The 11,287-nt window shown below is 40.2% G+C and overlaps 1 protein-coding gene across 1 annotated transcript in view; it reads left to right on the forward strand.

The window, feature by feature from the left end:
* Positions 1-8,554, forward strand: part of LOC124288287 (signal peptide peptidase-like 2B) — a 28,265-nt gene extending 19,711 nt beyond the window's left edge. Inside the window, exons 9-15 of the mRNA XM_046724803.1 lie at positions 520-601; positions 1,111-1,185; positions 2,936-2,995; positions 4,394-4,496; positions 5,457-5,534; positions 6,743-6,897; positions 7,412-8,554. Of these exons, the coding sequence (XP_046580759.1) occupies positions 520-601; positions 1,111-1,185; positions 2,936-2,995; positions 4,394-4,496; positions 5,457-5,534; positions 6,743-6,897; positions 7,412-7,534 (676 nt within the window). The 3' untranslated portion in view covers positions 7,535-8,554. The remainder of the gene's footprint in view (positions 1-519; positions 602-1,110; positions 1,186-2,935; positions 2,996-4,393; positions 4,497-5,456; positions 5,535-6,742; positions 6,898-7,411) is intronic.
* Positions 8,555-11,287: the final 2,733 nt, after the last annotated feature.

Consider the following 11,287-nt stretch of genomic DNA (forward strand, 5'->3'; position numbering starts at 1 on the left):
CTAAGAGGGTATTGACTGCCTCCGTGGTGTAGTGGTTAGAGCGTCTGCCCGTAGAGCGGAAGGTTGCGGGTTTGATCCCTGACCGCGTCATACCAAAAGACGTTAAAATATGGTACTTGTTGGTCCCTGCCTGGCGCTCGGCATTAATGGGTACAACAAGGACTGGTCGGCTCGGAGTCAGTATAATGTGTCTGTGTGGGGTATTCATGCTTCACTGCGGCATGGTATCTCAGTGGGCTAGCACTATAAAACCAGCTTAAGTCTGGGCTAGTACAAGCAGCCGCACATACACACGCATGCACGTCGTCATATGAGTGAAATATTCTCAAGCACGACGTTAAACCCAATTTCCCCTCACCTTACCTAAGAGCTGATTAACTTCAAGTGGTCGTCTCTAGGTGTAACTTCAATCCCTAACAGCATCAATGATTGCTTGCAGTTTTAGCCACTGGCTTAATGAATATTGCTTACTGGGCGTAAAACAACATTCATTCACTAACTCATATTGTTTCTTTGCAGCTATGCATGGATTATACAGGACATTCTCGGAATGGCTTTCTCGGTGAACATGTTGAAAACTATACGCCTACCAAACTTCATGGTAAGAAAAGTAATTCTGTACAGAAAAATATAATGTGCTCTGTATTATTTTCTGTATAGCATGAACCCATATTGGAACAACTTTCAAGCTTGCGTGACTGTCACATGACTGATCACAACCTGCGTAAACCTATCTAGCTATTCAAACTTTTCTCTGTTGAACAAATTATATAATTGGGATTATACTATCTCAGTCAGGTAACCCGTGAAGATGCGGGTTAGAATTGGTCTTCAGAAACCGATGCTTGTCGTAAGTGACGACTAACAGGATCGGATGGTCAGGCTCGCTGACTTGGTTGACACATGTCATCGTTTCCCAGTTGCACTCATCTTTGCTGACTGGATTGTCTGGTCCAGACTTCATTATTTACAGACTGCCGCCATATAGTGTCATATTGCTGAGTGCGACATTAAACAACAAACCAACGAACCAAATCTATATAGCTAGTTGAGTTGGCACTGATTGTAAGTGGAATAAAGAGATTACTATTCCCTTGATGTATTTTCCAGGCATGCACAGTGTTACTTGTCCTGCTGTTCTTCTACGACATTTTCTTTGTCTTCATCACACCATACTTCACCAAGGTGAGATAGTTGTCTGGAAAGTACTTTTATCATATGATGAAGGGAGTTATTCCAAATCTGATAAATATGCAAATTAGGTCAATACACAAACTACTTTCATAAAACTCCATACAGGCCATGCGAATCCTAAAATGTTAACATTTCATTGATGATATCGTTCCGAGTTTACAGGGGGTTTTCATGAACGACCTTCACGTTGGTATACCGCTAAGTATTCTTACGCGAATGCTTGATTCTCTTCATATATATTCACATATGATTTGCTTCATTTTTAGAGTAATTTTAAGAATGACATTATATGTGAAGAGATTATTAACCTCGTGTGTTTCTGTATCATTAATATCATATATTAGGCCAGACCAATGTTATTTCTTGTTTTACTGGATCCCGCGGTTGTATTTTTTCAAGAATAAGAAAAAAAATAAAAATTAATTTTCCTCGCTCAAAAAATAAAAACCTCATGTTTTATTGGCCAAGAGTGTAAACTTACAAAAAAATTATTGGATTGTTTTTTGCCCCATAAAAACTTCATAAATTGCCAAAAATAAAATACTGTTAGTATTTAAAAGGAATATTACTTTGACTGGTGATTTTTATTTTTTATTTTTTTCCCTCCTGCCTTTAGGTTTTCAGAGGACAAAAATCTGTAATACAAGAAATAAAAATGGTCTGGCCTTAGGAATGAATAATATGAATTATGCTCGCAAAAAGAGAAACATACTCGGTTAATAATCTCTACTGGGCTTTCCTCCCACATTAAGCAGACACTAGTGTTGGGAATCAGAAACCAAATCCACTATCGATTATCGAAGGGATTGTGGTGAACGATTATCGATTAGGGTATAATCGAAATATATACATTCTTAATGTAATCACCAAGTTTAAGGGTTTTTCCCCATTTTTTTCTTATTATTTTTTTTTTTTTTTATAACTAATGCAGTCAAATGCACGCATGCAAGAAAGACACTGGAATTGTAATTAAACAATAAAAGTGGTTAAAATTTTACAATGTGCATAGCTTTATGTTTGTTTGTGAATATTCGTCAAATTTGATGGCTAGTTTACTTCATTCAAGGGTATTATACAAAAACAACAAAATTCTGATGAATTGATAATCATTTTTAATCCTTCTTTCGATCGATTTTCGATTATTTTCGATCATCGGAACACCACTAGCAGACATGCTGCAACATAACTGGAATACTGTTGTACAACCAACTTACTCTCTCTTCTGTCTGTCAGACAGGGTTGGGGGCAGTGGGGTAGCCTAGTGGTTAAAGCGTTGGCTCTTCATGCCGAAGACCCGGGTTCGAATCCCCACATGGGTACAATGTGTGAAGCCCATTTCTGGTGTCCCCCGCCGTGACATTGCTGGAATATTGCTAAAAGCGTAAAACCAAACTCAGTCAGTCAGTCAGACAGGGTTCATTTTGACTTAAGTTTTACGCCGCTTTTAGCAATATTCCAACAATTTCACAGCGGAGGACACCAGAAATGGGCTTCACACATTGTACCCATGTCGGGCATCGAACCCGGGTCTATGACGTGACGAGCGAACAATGTAGCCACTAGGCTACCCCACCGACCCCTTCTGAGTACTAAACATGATATATTGTACTAAAGTGATATGTATAATTCTGTTCGTGAGTGACTAACACTGTTTCTGGTATGTGTTATTACGGTGTCGAAGCTCACTTAGCTGTTGATCTGTTATTGTTTATAATTGTACAACATAGTGTTGTTGTTGTAGAATGGAAGTAGCATCATGGTGGACGTCGCCACCGGTGGGAAGAGTCACAGTGGGGAGCAGGTAACATTACATTTGTGTGTGTCTGCTATGCGAGTCATTCGTAACTACTTGTGTCATGCCAGTAAGCTGGATGGCGTCTCGTACCCTTCTCGTGGCCATGTTTCCGACTGGGACCTGTCTAAGCGCAAATGGGCATGTAGATGAAAATAGTCTAGTACTATTACCAAGGAAAGATAACTCTGAATTTTCAAAAAATCTCCTAGAATATCCTATAGCCTGTGGGCAAAACAGCAATACAGTCATTCCCTTTGTAAATATATTTCAGTGTTCAAAGTTTCTGGTCCTTCAGCTAAAAGTTTATGTTTAAATTGTGCTTTGCATAGTTTAGCGAAGTTTCAAAGTTCAACTGTTCCGCCAGTTTCATGCTTCGAAATGCGTTTTACTACTCGCAATTTGATTGGTTTGCCACGATTCCTGGCAATAATGGCGTACGATAGGGGTACGAGTCTTCTTGTAGGTCACGGAAAGAGGCGAGTTGTTACGAATGTTGTATGTGTATGGGCATGTGGTGGGGGTGTTTGTTTTAGGGGTTAAGTGTTTGGTGCTTGTTGCGTTGTACCGGGTGTGTTCTGTATGGGTGTGTTGTGTGCTGAAAAAAATAATTTTTAAAAAAAGGGTTTTTTTAGGTAAGTTTACATTTGTGGCTAATAAAAACATGAATATTTTATATTTTGAGCAGGGAAAAATAATTTGTATTTTTTTCTTATTCTTGAAAAAATATGACCGGCTTGTCCGTAAAACAAGATTGGTCTGGCCTAAAGAGCATTTCCCCCTAACCTTTGGACTTCATGATATATGTGCCACACATGCACGCACACACACACATATATGTTCTCCAAAGTCCTGGGTCCTACTCTGCTATGTCTCGATTGACGTTGTGTATGTTTGTATGTTTGTATGTGTTTATGTGGTTTGTACAACTAGTGAACCTTTGCATGAATTTTAATAAGAAAACTGATGATGTTAACATATCCAGAATTATCTCCCTTGCATTACTGTCATATTGTCAGTGAAATGTGTTATGCTGCATTGATAGTTGTTATGTAAACTTCCTCGAAGTGAAATGAAGCATGGGCCAGGTCCTTTGACCCCAGGACAATATAACGGAGAGTCCAATGGACACTAAACATGGAGATCCATGAAACAGATTCCTTACCTCGTAAGGATGGGAAAGCCGCAATAACTCGGTGCATCTTGTGGCAGCAAGAGTTGTATGGTCCCGAGGGAGTGGAGATTGATAATAAGATGAGCCGTTGAGATTGACATCCAATGATCGAGGAGAAAAAAAATACAAGCGCCTTGAGCATGCACAAGTGCATGAATATGTGCGCCATTTTAATATCCAATAATAATGCCTGTGCCCTTATTATACAGTAGGAATCTATTGTCGTATTTCAGCTTCCCATGGTGTTCAAAGTGCCAAGATTCCTGACCCCGCCTGATGCTGTTTGCTACTCAAGCCCCTACTCCCTACTGGGGTTTGGAGATGTCATTGTACCAGGTGAGCTTCAGCTCGAGTGAGTGAGCTGCGTGTTACTCAAGCCCCTACTGGGGTTTGGTTATGTCATTGTACCAGGTGAGCTTCAGCTCGAGTGAGTGAGCTGCATGTTACTCAAGCCCCTACTGGGGTTTGGTTATGTCATTGAACCAGGTGAGCTTCAGCTTGAGGGAGTGAGCTGTGTGTTACTCAAGCCCCTACTCCCTACTGGGGTTTGGAGATGTCATTGTACCAGGTGAGCTTCAGCTTGAGGGAGTGAGCTGTGTGTTACTCAAGCCCCTACTGGGGTTTGGAGATGTCATTGTACCAGGTGAGCTTCAGCTTGAGTGAGTGAGCTGTGTGTTACTCAAGCCCCTACTCCCTGCTGGGGTTTGAGAATGTCATTGTACCAGGTGAGCTTCAGCTTGAGGGAGTGAGCTTCAAGCTACTGGGGTTTGGAGTGTCATTGGCTGTGATGTTCAGCTCAGTGAGTGTGTTACTCACCCCTACTGGGGTTTGGAGATGTCATTATACCAGGTGAGCTTCAGCTTGAGGGAGTGAGCTGTGTGTTACTCAAGCCCCTACTCCCTGCTGGGGTTTGGAGATGTCATTGTACCAGGTGAGCTTCAGCTTGAGGGAGTGAGCTGTGTGTTACTCAAGCCCTACTACTCCCTGCTGGGGTTTGGAGATGTCATTGTACCAGGTGAGCTTCAGCTTGAGTGAGTGAGCTGTGTGTTACTCAAGCCCTACTACTGCTGGGGTTTGGAGATGTCATTGTACCAGGTGAGCTTCAGCTTGAGTGAGTGAGCTGCGTGTTACTCAAGCCCCTACTATTGCTGGGGTTTGGAGATGTCATTGTATTATACTTCAGGTGAGCTTCAGCTTGAATGAGTGAGCTGTTTATGACAGGTGAGTTTCAGAGTGAAAGAGTGAGTGAGATCTGTTCTTCCAAGCGTGACATCATCATAATGTTCTATGTTTCAGGTCTGTTGATATCGTTCAACCATGGCTTTGACTTGATCGTCAAGAGTAGGAGAATATATTTCATTGCTTCCACAATAGGTGAGTCTTCCTTTAACACATCATCATCATCATCATCATCATCACCATCATCTCTTGGAGATTCTGTGTTAGACTGGGTCCCCAGTAGCCAGCACGTACTGTTGGAAGACAGTATAGTCAGGCTATTGTTTTGTAGGTGCAGTGTAACACCGAAACCGTGGGTTCGATTCCCCACATGGGTACAATGTGTGATGTCCATTTCTGGTGTCCACTGGTTTGATTGCTGGAATGTTGGTAACAGCGGCATAAATCCCAACTCACTCACAATCTATTGTTTTGTACAGCCTCCAAGGGTTATGTCCCTTTGGCACGACAGACAGACACCTGTGATGATGGTTTTGATGCACAGTGAATTGACTGCATTTGTAGGACCATACCTAGACTAACGCTTAGTCTCTGCATATGTCAAATTTTGAAACAAATAATAAAATTTAAATTGAAAAGGAGACCTAGTGAGAAGGGACTTTCAGAACCTGAGGAAATCTAGACTTGCTTCATTTTGGGCTTTAAGATTGCAGGAAGAGCTGTGTGGAAAGGGAAATATTGTGGTTAAGGGACTGTGAGACAGACTAGGCCCATACCTATGGTTTGCTCACATGAAATACTAATTAACACCACAAAATTTGTAAAAATGAACTTTTATCTCCAAACTGTATGTCATTTAAACATCACATTGAGTAAACATAGAGCAGATAGATTTTTTCTTAGGTGTTTCAACAAAAAAATAGATCTGCAATAAGATCTGTTATAAAATCTTTCTGATGTAGAAATACCATGAAATGTTCAGTATGCACATTATTACATAACTGAAATTGGGTGGTGGGGTAGCCTAATTGTTAAAGTGTCTCACTGAAGACCCCGGGTTCTATTCCCCACATGGGTACGATGTGTGAAACCCATTTCTGGTGTCCCCCTGCCATGATGTTGCTGGAATATTGCTAGAAGTGGCGTACAACTAAACTCACTCATTCACTTACTCACTCTGTAGCCTAGTGGTTAAAGCGTCCGCTCGTCACACTGAAGACCCAGGTTCTATTCCCCACATGGGTACAATGTTTGAAACCAATTTCTAGTGTCCCCCGCCGAGGTCCCCCGAAAGTTGCGTAAAACTCACTCATGCTCAAAATAAATGGCACTTACAGACATATGTCAGAGGTTTATATTGTTTTTACTGTCTTTCCTGTAATGTTTTGTGTTTTTGTCACCAGCCTATGCGGTAGGCTTGATACTGACATATGTCGCGCTAGCCTTGATGAAGACTGGCCAACCAGCATTGCTGTACCTTGTGCCTTGCACCTTACTAACAACGGCTGTGATTGGCTGCAAGCGGGGAGAACTGCGCTTCTTGTGGACAGGCAAGGAGGTGAGAATGCATTGTGATCCTGTTGTGGTTTTATTCAATCAGTTTTCTCAAATAACATTTTTGCTCACGTGCTCATATGAAGCAAGAATAATAGAGAAATGTTGTAGTAGAGAGTTTCTTTCTTTCTTTGTTGTTTAAAGCCACAGTCAGCAATATTCCAGCTATATGGTGGCAGTCTGTGAATAATCAAATCTGGACCAGTCAGTCCAGTGATCGACATCATGAGCATAGATCTATATTTGGATACAGTGATGTGTCAACCAAGTCACCGAATCTGACCATCGATCCCGTTAGTCGCCTCTTACAACAAACATGGGTTACTGAAGTCCAACCCAACTCGGATCTTCACGAGCTTACCTAAACCAAATGTTGGAAGTAAATATGTAAAATAAATAATTTTGTATATAATATTTACTAAAAAGTAAATGTTGAGGTACCCGCATCGCCCTGTTTCCTGACATTGTTTTTTAGAAACACCTCTTCTCATGTTCTCTATAAAACATCTCTCTTTCAGTGTCCAAAAAAGAATGACGATGTTCGTCCACCTGGTCAGTGTGTGCGGTCATCCCCGGAGGGGGAGTCTGACACGTCCAGCCTATCAAGCGACGGCGAGAGGCGGGGCCTCATCAATGCCTAGACTCCATGCTGTCAGACAGACTCTGACAATCACAGGCTCCTGTCTGTCCTGATATTAACTGAATGTTTGTTGTGTAATTGAGTCGACGCAGGTTTGGAACAGGTACTCGATACAACATAGTGCCATCAGGGCAATTTTATATATCATGAAAGATTCATTGAAATATATATTCAGTGTATGAAATAAGACCCGTCCGACCGCCCGAGATGGGCTAAATTTTTCTGACGGACGGTCTAGATTTACAGCAAGCCAGCACGATGGTCTGGTAAAATTTTTAGATGTTCCATAGGTCTGAGTAAATTCACCATATCTTGCTTGGTGTCTGGTCTGGTTAAATCCATTTTGGGTAACATTTTCAAGTTACCAGCCCTCATGTCTGGCAGGGTTTTTGGCTTATTTCATACACGGATATTTTGCATCATACTGATACACGTTTTTCAATAGAGGTGTAGATATTGATAAAAAATGGCATTAACAAATTTAGTTCCATGTACAAGACTGAATTCCATGGAATTGCAGATTCCTTCAGTGACAAATATGTTGATATAACAAAGTATTTTCAAAATTAAAATTACTTTAAATCCATAATATTTAGAAAAAATACTGTAATAATGTATCAATCTCACAATGCTAAGTTCTCTAATCTTTCTGCAAACAAACAGAATTCCAATACCTGTCAGAATTCCGTGGAATGCAGAATCCTTCTGTGATAAATATGACCCTGCTGGTAAGGGAAGTGAACTGTTTCTAATTTAGTTGGCAAACAATTTTAATGTTTTATTTGGAATTTGTGTTTGTTCAAATCATGAAAAACAATCTTTGTTGCCATGAGATGAGGATGTTCAGCTACTGTCATAAATGTGATGTTATTCAAACTTGTGTTCACTCATGTCATCATTTACAGGGATACAAACTTGAGACAAATTAGAAGGAACACCACATTTCGTATTAAGCACACCTTATGCTACAGAGTGTTGACGGGGTAGCTTAGTGGTTATAATGGAAGCTACGGAAGCAAAATTACAATAAAATCCTATGATATAAACAAAATATTACCGTATATAACAGTCTATAAGACGACCCCATGAATAAGACGACCCCCAAACTTGACCCTTAAAATCAGTGTCAAAATGGTATGTTTCGTGCATAAGTCGATCCCCCACGATGGGGTCCTGATTGCCGCAAACACAGACCACAGACAACTGGCAGTTTCCAAATTTACCCCATTCAACAATCACGAACTGATTACCGCCTCGTTTTCCATTGACTGCTAGTTTACAGTAACATCGGTAAAAAATGTGTGAATTTGAAGACTACAATCAAATCTTATGAATTGGACAAATATTAGTTCATCAAATGGAGAAAAACACATGCTAGTCTTCAAAGTTCCGTCAGTTCTGTAAACGTATTTGGATATCAATTCAAATGTGAGTGAGTGAGTTTAGTTTTACGCTGCTTTTAGCAATATTCAGAGCAATATCACGGCAGGGGACTCCAGAAATGGGCTTCACACATTGTACCCATGTGGGGAATCGAACACGGGTCTTTGGCGTGATGAGCGAACACTTAAAACACTAGGCTACCCCAACCACCCCATCCTGAAGGTTTGATTGACTACATACCCAGGTGAGCTACAGTTATTAGTCTTGAGTTTGTTAAACAGTACTTGTGTATGTGTTATCTGTCCTAGGTATCAGGTCAGTGATGCAGATATTGTCTTTTATTGCCCTGTTGCCATGGAGACTGAGGCCAGTATCACCTATGCTGCACACAGATTGGATGATGTTTTTATTATCTATAATTGCTTGTATTGTATAGTTGATGATAATATTATTATTTGTAGATGATTATATATGAATGCAGCAAGTAGGATACGGGTGATCCTGGCACAGTCAGGCTGGTGAGGCTCATCATGTGCTCTCTCATTATGATTAATATCAAAACCGAGTCTATTTTCTTTAATGTCTGTAGTGCTGGAATACTTAAAGGTCACATGCAACCAAAAATCAAACATAATTAAAACACAATTATCACTTCTTCATGACATATAATATGCATTTGCTGATTATGAAAAACAAATAAACAAAATTATAAGCCTATAATCGCATGGAAATCAAAAGTGCAATATTTTGTACTTGGGTTTACCTCCCTCGAAGCGAAGCAGCCGGGATACCGAACCCAGTCAGAGCCGGGTGGGTGTGCACTCAAGTGTAAAGGCTGGTTCATTAGCAGATGCGCCTTTCACGGGTCATTATGTGTGTATATATAGAGATGTTGGGTTTTGTAAATACTAGTACATGCTCATTTTTTGTGTATAACATTTTGCAATCAACAGACATCATAACATGTCATGTGTTCAAGTATCACACCTGCCTGTCTGTGTAATTACATAATGTGACAGAGATCTTGAACTCGGGCCATAAATCAATGCGCTTTGTTTATGGTGTATAGCCTGATTGGTGTTAAGTTCAAATTGCATGTGGTCAGTGATCGCAGTTTGTGTATTGAATATTGTCATTAGCAGACAGGCAGGCAGACACACAGGTGTCAATAAAACAAGACATTGAGTTTTGTCTGTGACAGCGACATATCTATATCAAAGTCAAAGCGGTGTCAACGCTAAATAATGACATTGCTTTTAAGTATCGAGACTGAGAGAAAGTGACTTCGGTAAGAAGAGCGTGTGGTGAAATAGACAAATGAAATTATATAAACAGTTTATTTACTGTCATAACATATAAAAGCTCGCCTGTGAGATATCAACAAAACATTATGAAAAATAAGCTCACACCAAAGCCTTCAGCGAGTATTCACCAGACAGCCCGCTTCCAAGTTAAAGCGAACCTATTTCACTTTCTTTGCCGTGCTATGGAGCCAGCCCAGCTATTGAAACCCGTATTCCCCAGAAAAGTCTGGGGAAAATTAGTGAAACGTTTGAACTCTCGATTTCGCGTTTTTTCATGGCGTTATTTTTCAACTTTATAAGTTGAATTTGCATTTTGACTTTGTTTGGTAAGTCCATACCGAAAGGTATCAGAATCTGCAAAGTTGTGTTTTACTACGTTGCATGTGACCTTTAAAAAACAAAAAGTCATACTACCCCCAGATATTTTAAAGAAAAATCTTATCTTCTTAGAAATTGTTGGGAATTTTTACTTTTTTAAATGTGGAAATACCTGGTAGCCCAGTGGGTGAAGCTATAGCATCAGTTTTATTCCCCACATGGAAACAATGTGTTAAACCCATTCCTGGCATCCCCTTCCTGATATTACTGAATTGTTTTTGGCCTAAAATAATACTCATTCAATCCTGTGGACATAACGGGTAAATCATGACTCCTTTAATCTTCAAGTGATTGCCTTACTGCTTATTTATATATAGTATTTGAGTCTTGATGGTGTTGAGATAGCTTACTGGCTCAAGTATTTGATCTGAAGAAGGGAGTTATCTCCCCTCACCGGTACACGTTGAAGGTTACTGCAGGCATCATGGGTAGTGATGTAAATGGAATTTTGCTGAAATGAAAAATCATACTCACTCTCTCCCTTGCCAGTGTCAGTTTCAAAAATTGAAAATTTGGACACTGACCCAGCCAAGTGAAAGCCTAGACCATCGTGCCAAAATTCTGAGTTTGATTCCCCACATAAGCCAGGTCTGTTGGCCTAAAACCACTGGCTCAGTCTCAGATTAAGTTTCCTTGCTAGAAGTAGAATTGTGTTGATATCTCAGGGATTTATCATATATACAGATTAG

The sequence above is a fragment of the Haliotis rubra genome, unplaced genomic scaffold (assembly GCF_003918875.1).
Source record: "Haliotis rubra isolate DU_JTF1 unplaced genomic scaffold, ASM391887v1 Scf414, whole genome shotgun sequence".
NCBI classification, from domain to species: domain Eukaryota; kingdom Metazoa; phylum Mollusca; class Gastropoda; order Lepetellida; family Haliotidae; genus Haliotis; species Haliotis rubra.